This window comes from Simochromis diagramma, unplaced genomic scaffold (assembly GCF_900408965.1).
Source record: "Simochromis diagramma unplaced genomic scaffold, fSimDia1.1 OVJJ01000387.1, whole genome shotgun sequence".
In the NCBI taxonomy this organism is placed as follows: domain Eukaryota; kingdom Metazoa; phylum Chordata; class Actinopteri; order Cichliformes; family Cichlidae; genus Simochromis; species Simochromis diagramma.
In genome coordinates, this window is record NW_024387152.1 from 9,370,236 (window position 1) to 9,384,452 (window position 14,217).

General features: G+C 40.6%; 1 protein-coding gene across 1 annotated transcript in view; it reads right to left on the reverse strand.

The window, feature by feature from the left end:
• Nucleotides 1–2,529, reverse strand: part of ajap1 (adherens junctions associated protein 1) — a 51,042-nt gene extending 48,513 nt beyond the window's left edge. Inside the window, exons 1-2 of the mRNA XM_040047618.1 lie at nucleotides 1,803–2,529; nucleotides 1,498–1,620 (exon numbers count right to left, since the gene is read on the reverse strand). Coding sequence (XP_039903552.1) covers nucleotides 1,498–1,526 — 29 coding nt within the window. The 5' untranslated portion in view covers nucleotides 1,527–1,620; nucleotides 1,803–2,529. The remainder of the gene's footprint in view (nucleotides 1–1,497; nucleotides 1,621–1,802) is intronic.
• Nucleotides 2,530–14,217: the final 11,688 nt, after the last annotated feature.

Here is a 14,217-nt window from a genome sequence, read left to right on the forward strand (position 1 = left end):
TGGGCACCTCATGAAGATGCTTCGGCTACAGCTACTGAACTACCGAGAGCATTTTAATATTCTTTAACGAGTTTTGTTAATTGGGGTTTAACTTAAAGAAAAATGGACAGATCTCTGTCACATAAACAACTTTATTGCCTTTAATGCATGTGCACAGATTCCTGTGTGCACAATAACTTCTGCGCCCTGAAAAGGCCCAAGCCAGTAAAAATACCTGACTACAAAACAGGGTACATTACTGCTAATAACAAGCGACTTCAGTCCATAACAGCGGCTGCAGATCGTCCAATGTCCCATTTGGACATTCCAGTTTGTGTGAGCAAGTGACAAGGAAATTCCCGATGATGGAAATTGGTTTCTCTGTGCCCCTTGCCGATCCATCTAAAGGCATGGCATTTCATTTCATCATCTCACACAACTGCACTGTCTAAGACGTGCATTGCCATTACCCTGCGAGGTCAGCCCTAAAGATGTACAGCGTGTGTCATGCATAACAAATGTACGGCTGCAACTGGGCAGGAATATGAGCTGCCGGTGGGAATGGGATCCAGCAGGTGGCAAGAAAACAGACTTGGTCTCATTTTGCAGTGTGTCATTACCTATAAACCCACTTTGGGGCAAATGAATGATCTCACTTAGGGCTTTTGTTTGGACTTCCTCACTCATCAGTTGGAGTCTGAAGCCTACTTTCTATATCTTCACTTTAGGGATGTAGTTCTATCATATCTATCATTTTAAAAAACAATTTCTCTGGCAAAAAGACTTTAATGTAGCCTAAAAAGATAAGGGAGGTGTTGTTCAGTGTGATCAAGCTGACCCCTGCGCACAGATATTTTGTATGCCATCCTCTCCTTGTGCTTGGATACGCACTCATCAGAACACCAAGTGCTTTAATATTTTGGGGGCAAAGCTTCATTTCATCATTTTACCTTCACTTTATGCCAACGAATTGCACGTAGAGCTCACCTGGACGCGTTTATTCTCACAAGTGGGGAGGAATTGACAGACCTAACCTTGAGACTGTGCACGCGCACGCGCGCGTGTGTCTACACACGTGTCGCTTTGAGCACGCGTCTGTTATCTGCGAATGTATGTGCGTCGCTTGCGCCGTACTGTTGGCGACCCCCAGCGTACAGGATGTGAAATTTTCCAATTATTTTCTTCCTTAAAATTTTTTTTAAAAATCACAAAACATATCTATAGAAAGCCTGTACCCGGATATTCTTTATTACCAACACTAAAGCAGCTAATATGTGTATAACTCTGACACAGCGGCAGCCACAGCCTCGCGCTTTTCACAGTCCAATTGATCTACGTTATTCGTTCATCAATTCCAGCAGACTCTAATAACTTGCAGTGGCGTAGATTTAAAAGAAAAAATTGAGACACGCTGTTGAAGAGAAATTACAATGCACAGTCACAGTCTACATTTCCCCCCCTAATCATTCAAGAATTTAAGTACAAAGTAATTACTGAACAAAATAATTTGTGCCTTACCTGCGCGCGACACTCCGTTTTATCCACATTTTTTCTCTCTCTCTCTCTCGACTGTCGAAAACCGACTCAGTCCTCCAGGTATCCTCCCATTTGGATGGGTTTTTCCACCAAAGTCGGCAATTGCTGATGAGAAGAAAGCACTCAAGTTACGGACCTTACTCCAGCTGTCAACGCAAACATCATTTAAGCCATATCCTTCTACGTTGCGCACATCAAATTCCTCCCAAAAAAAAGGACAGGGGGGAAAAAAGGAGGAAAAAAACACTGCCGAAAAAAACAAACAAAAAAAATTCCACTAAAAATACCAGAACAATTGTCGGGTCTCTTTGAAGTTGTCCGTCAGTTCTTCTGTTGGCGATGATTTGCTCTCCCTGCTCACCAGCCGAGAGGAGAGAGAGGGGGTAGGCGCGTGCAGGCGGACAGGTGAGCGGGAAACCGAAAGAGGTACCCTCAAACTTTGCCTTCACGCAAATCGTTCATTTTTCAGTCGCCCCAGCAGAAAAGGCAAAGATGCAAGATGCCGAGAGCCGAAATCGGGGCATGCAGTTGGCATCCTCATTGCTGAAATGACGCCGTCACTTCTCCTACATTGCTGAACGGCAGATGAACGTCCAAAAAAGAAAATTGGAAAAAAAAAATGGGGGGCGGAAGATGAGAATGTTCAGTTCTCTGAAGCAGGGAGGATTCAAGTCACCAGAGGCAGGGGGTCTTCATTATCTGTTGACATCTCTGTGGAGGGGGGTGGTTGAGAGGTTAGATAAAGTAAAATAAATGAAAGTAAAATGAAATAAGGTGCAACTGAAAAGAAAAAGGAAGAGGGGAAGCGGCGGAGGAAAATCCTGGAGGCTGAGGGTTGTTTCAGAGGAGTTGGAGAGAGTGGCTGTGAGGGCTTGTCATTACAGCGGAGAGGAGACCGGCACGTCTCCTCCTGCTGCTCCTCTTCTCTCAGACTGACGAACGATCTGCCTGCTGAGCCCCACGCTGCCGTGACGTCATTTTAAAGCCAAATATGTCATGTGCTGGAGTGTCTCACGTCATATGGGTGCACATTCATGACTGCAAGACTGGGTATGACAAATCCAGTAGAGTACAGAAGTGTGCAGAGCTGCACACTATGGTTGGAAGACCATATAACAGTGAGACCATTACGTATCTGCACTTTTGTAGCCAGCTAAGGGAATCGCTGTGCCAAATAACCTTGTAGCCTGTAAGATAGCATATCATAAAATAATTTATATTTTATATGATATGAGACACATAAAATAGAAACGACCCAGTTCATTTAGCCTGGGTGTTGCTATGTTCTGCCAGGCATAAGAGATCGACAACACTGCTCAATATCAGCTTGCTCACAAACTGCTTGTTATTCTTTGTATAGCATTTTTTTAAGCCATAGACTGTATATAAAAGATGGACACAACAAGGACATCAATAAGCATAAATGCCTCTGGCTGCAAAAGGAGGTTGTCAAAATCACCCTCTCTCCTCTAATCTTCCTCCTATACTACTGATCAGAATTTAATCAAACTTACACAATGATTATCTAATGAGTAGCCATCTGAATTGTCAAGGTCAAAATCATATTTATTGTTTTATGGGCAATTTTTACAAGACTTGCTACTCCCTTCAGAATAGATTTTACTCTGAAAGGAGATTTTATTGAAACTTATACACGATGATTGCCTAATGGGTCTTCACCCCAACTGTGTTCGTGTTCAACGTCGCATTTGTTGTTGTTGTTTTTTTATAGCAATAACCTGTGAATTGTGATGGAGCGGGATTGCTGATTTAATCACATATACTCTTCAGCATCTGGTTTCAAAAAGCTGAAATAGATGGCATCACAGTAACTAGATACATTTTTTATATACAGTCTTTCGTTGAAGCCGCAAAACTTGTTGTTCAGTTTAGATAAGAAGTTGTTTTTTTCTTATTTGCTTTATAAATTTTTGAAGCAATATTTTTGGATTAAAAAATCTCTGGGAAATAAATAAAAATGATTAATAAATATGTAGCCAATCAAGGACACAGTCTACTACAGCACATGTAAGGTATAATACAACAATACATTGACCTGTGGCTGAAGACATTTTATGCATGTCTAACACAGTGTGATAATAAATTAGCCAAGGTAATATTGGCCTATATGATACATACTGCAATTGTATTACAGGGTCTATTGCTGACTGTAGACTCTAAACTGGCTCTAGACTCTGCGAATGCTCTAATGATCCAGTCCAACCACAAAGGAGTGCCCGGAAAATTAAAAAGAGTCCCTTTTTTTGTTCAAAAATCCAATTCTGAAGCAACAGCCCAATATGAAACATTAACATTTTAACCAGAGGCACGGACAAGCCCATTTGTGAAGTAATCAAAAAATGGAAAATTGAAGTTTCAAACCTTTTTCATTTGATTTATTTTGGTGGTGTAAATTGACCAAAGAACTGGAACAAATAATGGAACAAATAATGGAATGAACGAATAATGGAACCACTTTCTTACTTTTGTAAGAAAGTGGTATTAAGCAAACTAGAACTTGCCTGACTGAAATACGTTTTTATACCATTATTCATAATTTGTATTCCACCTCCCATCCTTTTTCAGTTTGGTGTTGGCTCATACTTCCTATATTCCTTGGTACAGGTGTCATGATCCAGAATGTGTAGTTCCTGTTGATGCCACTAGGACATGGTCCTTCACCAGAGAACCAGTTTCTGTTTAAGGAAAGCATGGCAACAGCAGGCAATGAGCAGGGATTATTTCACTGTATGCCAAAGAAGTAAGACTTTAAGGGTCCCCTACTCTGTAACACGTGAGTAGAGTTACAGTTAAGTCTGTAACACTTTAACTGTTTTAAAAGGCTCAAAGGAGACAGAAAAAAAGACACATTTCTGTATTCTGTTAGATCAGTTTGTCATTAGAAATGTGGGGTCTCATCCATCATTCAATGTAATCAAATTGATTATCATGTGTTTTTCACCTGTGATTGATGTTGTCAGTGCTTTTCACACTCCCTGCCCCACAAGTCAAAAAGGTCCATAGTGTACAATACACAGTATAAACAGAGATGGCTACAATGAGATGTCAGATATCAGGAAGTGCTCTGAACATCAGGATCAATCACATCACCCGAGCTTTGGAATAGCTCCACAATCTGAGGTTAAATGTTCTTTCCTTGTAACATTTGCTAGCTGAGTGCTGAAGCTAAAGCGACAGGTATTCTCTAGTGAGGGGCTTATATCTACCATCGTTCCCATATGACACGAATGCAGCATTAAACTGTCAACCTGGGGGCTTTTTGCACACCTGTACTACAAGATATCAGCGGTAGGCAAAATCCAATTTCATTAGAATCATTGTGCTCATGTGACCGCACAGCGAGATAGGTGAAAATATTACCCATGACAAGACCAGCTCTTGCGTGAGAGAAAGAGGGGATGTGCCGGCCTTTCTTGTACACCTCGGGGTCAACGTGTCAAACTGGTGAACGCATCACACCTGTTTTTTAGCCTTTGCAGCCGCTCTAGAATTTCCTGGAAAAGAAGAAAAAAGCATGTATAGCCATTGTATTTACTGAATTTAAATTTGCTTTGCACTCCAATTGTCAGTGTCTAAACCCGAGTCCGACTTTGCCTCTGGCGTGCCTGTCTGGGGTTGCCTAGATCAGCATCTAGTTATGAAGAAAGTCACTCATCTCCCAATCAGAACTGCAGCTGTTTCAGAACAGTGACTGCTCTATACGCGAAGATGCGACTTTCCTCCCCCACTAATTGTTGCTATAAAGCACACTTCTGTCAAATACCCTCATTACTCCATTACTGTGTATACGTACGTACTGATCCAAGTGGGTATCTCTGTCTGAGGAAGCGGTCCGTGGCTCCGCAGCAGATGGAAGCTGTCATCACTCTTTTTCTCTCTGTCACTTCCTCCATCTCATCCCTTCTCATTCACACTCCATATCCCACACTCGCTGTTTCTGCATGCCGTCTTCCTCCCTTTCCTGTTTGTGTGCGCACTCGCACGTGCCTTTGCCTTTGTTACTTCATGCGAGCAGCATATGTGCAGTAAAGTGTTAACGGGCTTATTTTGCCTCCGAGATAAGAGTCACAGGTTGTCATATATAAGGCTGCGGGTGGCTTGGGCTCACATGGACCTAAACGCAGCATACTAAACATCTGTTGTGTAAGCCATTAACACCCCGCCAAGAGAGTGCGAATTAAAAGGAAGAGGGATTTGGGTATTGCTGTGTGTCTGCTAAGCTGGACTGAGTCACTCTGAACAGCAGTTGTGGGTACAGTTAAGTGTGCAAGGGTGAAATTGATGCTGCAGAAGTTTAAAGCTGTGGTGTTGCTGGGGGTACACGCAGAGAACATGCAGTCTCTCCCCGAGGAAGAGGCCATTTATGTCTCTTGTGTCTTCTCTCTCCTGTGCCCCCCCCATACCTTTCTGCGGGTATTTCCGACTCATGTCTCTGATCTGTTACTGGCCTCAGCAACCTGGTGAGTATTTGTTGTTTGTTGCTTCTCAGTGCTCTTCTTTGCGCTCTTCACTCTTCCCTCACCCCAACCGGTTGAGGCAGATGGCCGCCCTCCCCGAGTCTGATTCTGCCTGAGGTTTCTTCCTGTTAAAAGGGAGTTGTTGTTTTTTTTACTCCCTACTGCTGCCAAGTCCTTGCTCAAAGGGAATTGTTTGGTTTCTCTCTATAATATTGTGAAGGCTTGTCCTTACTGTGCAAAGCGCCTTGAGACGACTTGAGCCAGATCTGTTGTGATTTGGTGCTATACAAATAAAACTGAATTGAACTGCCCAAGGCTTTAATCTAAAGTGAAATCTTAAGAGGTTTATACAAACGGCCACAAGCACAGATGTTTAAGAGAATATGAAAAGAGCTTGTAAGCACACATATGGATTTGGTTTTCCAGTGAACGATAATAATTATGTACAGTTTATTTATAATGTATTAGTTAACTCGCTCTGTCTTTAATAGAAGTTTCCTGTGACTGGAAGCAGAAGCGGAAAGCGCACAGAGGCTCACAAAGTGAAGTAGACCTATTGTGCTGTCTCCGTATTTTTATTCTTGGACTCCACTGGAATAATTTTACATGACTCATAGTTCAAACTAATCCTCATTTATCTTACGCCGGGTGCTCAGTTAATACCCTGTCTGAAACAAGTGTCTCAATTTAAAGCTACAGTCTCTGTAGGCTTTCTTCTGATTGGTTGCCCCTCACTTGTTTTTTCACAAACAGAATCTGGTGCTGCAGGGGACGGCGTCCTCTACTTTCCAAACTGTAAACTTACTAAAAGAAAAAAACAAATCCAAGTATGAAGCAGAGCTCACAAACATCAGTTTACAAAGATTAAAGCAAGACAACCGTCTTCGGTAAACGTTACACTTATTTCACTTATTTCTCACAATGAGCTTTTCAAAAATGAGTTGTATGAAACTGTGTCTGTATACAGGATGTAAATATACTATTAAAGGATGCACATGCAGGGAAATGTGATGTAACTCCTTCTGCTATGAGGAAACATGAAATAGTGAGTAAAATGCTATTCGGCTCTGGCTAAAAGACTCTGTTCCACAAGTTAGTCAAATTAAAAGCTTAACTATATTGTAAGTGTGCACACTTTTCTTCCTTCCTTAAACAGGGAAATATTCATCATTCAGTCATCATTAGTCATTTTGGTTTGATTATCAGTACAAAGCAAACATTTCAGCGATATGTTAATTACAGCTTGTATCTCTGATGCTCCACCACTGCCCCTTAAATCAGGAAGTCAAATAACTTTAACTCTCCCTCACAAATCGAAACCCCTATCCAGAGTCCCAAAACCTGCTGAGTAATCTGTTTCAGAGCTTGACCACATGGAGCAAATCCCCTCTCATCAGCATGAGTTATTGTGAGTGACTGTCAGCCAGTAAACTTTACTAGTTTTTGTTGCTTACCGTCTTGACTTTTTTGTTTCTGTTCTCTGTTTTGAGCTACAGATGGGAAAGGTAGACAAGAAATTTTTTTATTTAATTAGCTGCTCTTCAATGTTTGCATTTATTAGAGTTATTGTTGGAAGCACTAAGGAAAAAAGAAAGAGTTTCCAAGTTGCTTTAACATTACTGCATTATGTTATTTCAGTGTTAAACATATAGAGATTTTTGGTCCTGTTTTTATATAACTTTGCTTGATCTGACCTGGTGTCACAGTCCCTGAAAATTCATCACAGCACTTGCTTTGAGTGATGCTGGAAAGATCCTCCTGACCCTTTCATGTAGTTACTACCACTGCAATACATCTTCAGTTGCATACACCAGCCACACTGGGTGTTCGAGCCTTTGATTACATGACATCCTCGGGCAAGGCAGGTCCGCCACGTGCTTATGTCGGTGACAGTGTCAAGTTCCTTAATTGCCTTCTGATGGGTCTGTCCTCTGATGTGGACTTCCTTCAGCAGTCTTCTAGTTAGCCTCTCCAGCTAACGTCCACTGGCCACACCTTCACCTTCCAGCCCCACACCTTTGCCACAGCTGCCAAGTGTGCATATAATAGTTCCCTTGATATTCCTCATGGAGGACCTCCTCCCATGGGGCTGTCGGCTCAACAGTGAGGACATGCTGCCTTGGGCCAGAGGATCAGATCCAGGCACAAGTTGATGATTGCGATTTTGATTGGGAATAGGAGTCTTCAGTGGTGCTCTAACGCTGAGGCCAAGCACCAAGCAAGATGCCTGTCCATCTGTCCATTTTCTTCCACTTATCAGGCTCAAGGTTGCAAGGGGGCTAGAGCCCATTCCAGCTGCCATAGGGTGAGAAGTGGGTTACATCCTGGACATCCGGTCAGTCACAGGGCTTAAACAGAGCGCTCGTAAACCAACTACTCACTATCGCATTCATGCCTACAACCAATTTAGAATAATCAGTGAACCTAACCCATTCATGTGGGACTCTGGAAGGAAGCCAGAGTACTTGGAGGGAACCCAAGAATGGGGAAAACATGCAAACGCCACACAGAAAGGCCCCAGACCTCTTGGGTGTGAGGCAACAGTGCTAGCAACTGAACCACCATGCTAATGTTAGTGTGGCTGTATAGCTGTATAATACAGAGGTTTGGTTTTTTTTTTTTTAAATCAAGAATAAAACCTTTTCACATTTCACGTGGGACTATGTTCGTGGACAGAGGTTATATCACTGAGTTACACAGAAGACTGAGAAGATAACACATTTTTATCAAGCAAAATTATAAGGTATCTGTCCCAACATTCCTAATGTTAAAAGAAGAGACTAGTCACCTACTTTTGTTGGGCAACTTTTCATTTATGTATTTCTTTATTCATTGCATCTTCAAAGCCACATTTAACTAAGCATCAATCCCTTTCATCAATATCAAAGTGCTCATGTTTTAAATAGGGAATCACAGACAGATCCAATTACATTTCTAATCATTTACATTTGAAATGATCACATTATATGTAACTACTTTTAAAAATGTGATCTAATAATCTAACAGTTTGATATATAAATCAAGTTTTCACCTTTTTGTTGCAGCTGAAAATTATTCAAGAAAGAAAATCAAGTTAAAAACATCTGTATGAAACAACTATATATGTATAATACCCCACAAATCCTGGCACAACACTCTAAATCTTCCATTGTATGACAGAACGTTATGAATCAAAGAGAGAAAAAAATTTCATCTCAGGTTCTCCTGTCAACGTCTTTGCTAGTGGGAATTTCAAACTGAAATCACAAGCACAGATAAAATATATTGCAAGTGCTGCAACATAGGCACTTTTTACTTTCCTCTTCATGCTACTAGTAGGCAAAGTAGTGCCAATCAGAATCAGCCGGCAGACATGTCTCCCAGAATAGCCCAAAAGACTGTGAGGAAAAGAGTTACTATCAGGGGAGTCTCTGGATTTCTTCAAGCAACTTTTTACATCACAAAGGTTGTACTGGCTTCTTTTAATCGCAAAATGCTGTGTAAGCTATGATATTGGTGTAGATATACTTTTCCTATGTTACAACTTTAATTATGTCCAGTGTTCTGAATAAAAGGTGCACTCGGGAGTGAAAATTGTTCTTTAAATGTTGCCAAAATACATCAAGACAAAGAGATGACATTTGAAGGTTTACATTTAATGTTTTATTTTAATATCATTATTATTATTATTTTGTAGATGGCAGTACACTGAGTGGCTATGTTGCCCACCTTCAGTTCTCAGGGATGGAGGACATGCAGAGCTGAACCCACATTAACGTGTTGTCTCCTTACTCTGATAAGCTGCACACACATCCACAAGCTACTCTTTAGCATGTCAACCATACATCTAACAATCACAGCATCTCGTGGGTCAAATATGTGCAGGCTCGACTGAGACTAAAGCTGATGTTACTATGGCAACATCATTTGGATGAACATTTTAGTGGCAGCTGGGATTAACAGTCTAACTTACCAGAGATCATATTTTTGTGCTGACAAATAAGAAACAATGCCAAATAAAAAGAACATTTTTTTAAATGCTGCTTGTTATTCTTTAACATTAGTCTGTAAATCTATAAATAGACCGGTTGTTAAAGGGCAGCAATATAGTCCTGCTTCTCCTCAGCTCTTAGGCATTAACTCTGAGCCACATGCGGAGTGGCCAAGGAATCCGATTTGGCACTCTGCTATGATTGGATTGGTGGAAACTGTCCACTCCACTTTTTTTTAGTATTCAGTCTGAGACATAAAACATGTAATACTTTAATTAGAATATTTCAATTGAAAGCAGGGGTTGAGTTTTCCTATAAATAACAGAAGGTATTGCCTGGATTATGTAGTGCACACTCACTGGACTATAAGAGAAGCTAAGTGAAGCTCGCTTACAGTCTACTCAGAAAGACTACTTTATGTTACATATTTATTGATATATATTGCTCCTTGACTCCAGGCCATCCATAGTTCTCATCCACTTCCTCTTAGAGCACAATTCAACTAAAGGAGACACAACTGATCAATGTACTCTTTGTGTATGGAACATTTGGCATGCTAATGACTAATGAATGAAAAAAACACGTGTTGGGAAGGACAATGAATCAAGCCGTTGTCTTTAATAACTCAAAAAACATTTCGGTTTTTCATTGTGAATTGAATTATCCACACCACATTAAATTAAGTCACGGCACAGAAAACAGAGTGAGGAGGTGTGCTGCATTTCAGTCTTGTCCAGAGGAAAGCAGTGTGAAATTGCCAACACAAAATGCAAAGAAAAGTCATTATCGTCCAAGAAGAGGTGCAAGAAAGCATCTCCTACTTTGAAATTGAGTCATTGATGCCAGAGTAAACAACTGCTAACTGACCAGTCACTTTCTTTTTTGGCACTTTTTAAACTCCCCGATATGAGCTTGATTGATTTTCACATCAAGACACCCAACATGTGACTTCACATTTCAGTTCATCTCCTTGAATTCGTCTTCTATGTCTTCTGACTCTGCCTACATGAAGGGCATGCGTGGGCTGTTAGTGGGGATCAAGCAACATATGTGGGAGGGTTTAATAATACCTTGCAATGTATGTGTTATCCATTACCACATCACAAACTTGTGGCCTGTAAAGGAAGAGCGTTCCTTTGGTGTTTGCTGGATTAGAATTCTGTGCACCCCTTTATGCATTATAAGAACAACATCAGAATAAAATATTTGCATTCAAGGAGTAGTTGAGCAAACAATGTACAAGGCAGCTTTGCAACAGCAAACCTATATTTCAGGATTTATGTTGATTATAGTGGCTCTGACGCTGTGCAGTATGACTGTGAACAGCTGGATATACGTCTTTGGCTTTCAAGAGTGAAAGAGAAGCAGTGTTGAGATAGAGTGTCAGAATTTCATCTGCCGAACTTCCTTTGCTTCGTTAAATAATGAACGACTGGCAACAGCTGTGTTATTTAGGAGTTATTTCATGTCAGTGGATAATGTTTGCACTAAAAACAAACTCAGCTGGCTGAGCAGGTCAAGTTATGTAAAAGGCCTTTTACTCACTGGTCTTACACGAGTAACAAAGGGGAGTGAAAGGGACTAAGGGTAGGATGATCAGCAAGCAGCAGCTTCGATATGATGAACACAAATAGCTTAGCCATTGCATAGTTATTTGCTCACTGAGTTTATGCTTACGGGAGATTCGTTTTCCATCCGTGTTTGTCTGCTAGCGCCCCGTGCACACAAATTTCCCCTGGATGTTGTTTTGAACTCATCAACACATGGCCATTCGAAGAGTTATTACCTCCACCAAGGAGGTTACTTTTTTAGTAGTGCCGTCACTCCGTCTGTAAACACGACAGCTCGAAAAGTTTTGAATGAATTCTGATAAAACTTTGTGTGAGTGTAGAGTGGGGTCGTGTTAGCAATCCATTCAAATTTGTTTTACATCCACCAAGATCATTAATGTCAGCTTAACGATTTATTGGTCAAAAAGCCTTATAATGCAAAAACTATGATTCTTACACATGCGGTGTGTGTAGTGGACACGTAGAAAGCACCATATAAAGATTTAAAATATGTCACACCTCTCATACCAGGTCAATAGAAGGTCTAAGTGATACTAAACTATTTCTCTTACTGCTATAACGTTATACTGATGAGAATAGATAATAGAATATATATTCCTGTGTGCTCCTGGCATATAAGGAAGGTATATGGGAATTCTAAATATGACCTCTAACCTTTTCTTGAAGGTCAAATAAGGTCAAACGTTCAAATATCTTTGGCAGTGTTGGGAAAGTTACTTTTAAAATGTATTCCACTACATAATACAGAATACATGCCCCAAAATGTATTTTGTAACATATTCCGTTACGTTACTCAATGAGAGTAACGTATTCTGAATACTTTGGATTACTTAATATATTATCATGCTTTTTACAACTACATGAATGTACTATTGCTGTGTGATTTATTACTATTACTGAAGGTTACTCGCCATACCAATACCAACTAGATTTTTAAATCTTAATATAAAATAAGTAACAGTAGGGTGGACATTAGGTAAGGCTGCACTTTTTGCAGCGATCTCGTATGGAAAACTATTCCGCGCGTATATAAAACAGGTCCGCGGCTCCAAACCGTAGTAAAGGGACCTCTGGCTAATGCGTCGGGTTCCGTGTCGGGCTCGTAGCTGAAAACTAGCTTTACTTTGTTGTCTGGATCAACTTTGCTAGCGAGAGACAGAGAGAGGCATTGAAACATGAAGACAGTGTACAGGCGAGTCTTAATAGCTTACTTACAACTGGGCTCGTCAGGCACTCTTTTTGGCTGCAGTGGTTATTATTATATTTACATGCTTCATACATGCAATGCATGTAACACTCTGCCTTATTTCCTTCATATTAAATACTTTTTTGAATAATACTTTTTAAAAATATTTCTTCACGTCATTATGCGGCCGCAAGTCGAGGTGACATTGCGACACAGGCATTAGAGCATCTTAATGCGTGTTTTGTTCAGGTTTCAAAAGAGGGCATAGCCTAACGTATGAAACAGGAAAAGAAGTGTAATCCATTTATTTCAACAAAGTAACTGTATTCTGAATACCACCTTTTTAAACTGTAACTGTAACGGAGTACAGTTACTCATATTTTGTATTTTAAATACGCAACGCCGGTACATGTATTAAGTTACTCCCCAACACTGATCTTTTGCCTTAAGAAATGTTCCTAAATTTAACTGCCTTTGTTTCTATTGGGAACATTTGGAAAATGATACTGGTATATGGGGATTTTAAATATTGCATTATAGTTCAAATCCAAATATCATGTCACATTTGACCTCTGAGCTCACTTATACGTTTCAGATTTATTTTTTCTACACTACAAACATCCCACTGTGTGTTTAAAAAGAACTATACTCTATTCCATTAAAAGTAAATGCTGCCCAGACAGTGGGCTGCCTTGTGGAGGTTTGGGCTCCCGGAGTACGTCTTGTTGCAGGGTGCTTTTGGAGCTCCACTGTGCGTTATGTGTCACTCTGGTCACTGTTTTCCACCGTCTTACACTACACTTGGTTACTGGGGTACAGGTTACATTATGAACAATGATTAATCTGGGTCTGCTCATTTTGGACTATTTATTTATCAAATTCGGCAGCCATGTAAAACTGCTGTAGTACCATTGCAAATTGAAAATACCCATGCATTCTGTTATGATGGCAAAGAAATGACTATAAATTGTGAGAATTTCCAATAATATTGGACCAGAATTCAAGCAGAAGAGAAAAAAAGATTTGGAGAACTAATATTTCATTCTGTTGCATCTACCTGACTTTTTTTCCAGACGTTTTTTGCTGATTGAGATTTATCTGACATAATTTCGGTGACTTCTTCCTAACAGGGTCTGTGAAACCAATAAAAGTATGAGTAAGTGCGAGCAGGGCGGCTGTTTGAGTGCGGAGACGAGCCATCTCCATTGATCTCCTGCCATCCAAGGCTGTGATACCCGACACGCTGCCTGCAAGACTCTATAGTGTCAAGATGGACGTTCGCTTTATCTGTCTCTTGTTAAATTGTTAAACACACCCTCCCCTCACACACACACACACACACACACACATACACACACCCTGTCAGCACACTGGGCTGGTGCCCAGGGCCACTGAACTATTTTCAGGGAAATGTCATATCTTCTCAGTTCAAAGACAAGCAGCGGTGACGGTTCAACTCACATTCACCTTTTCATTTACATGTAGTCTTTGGTGTG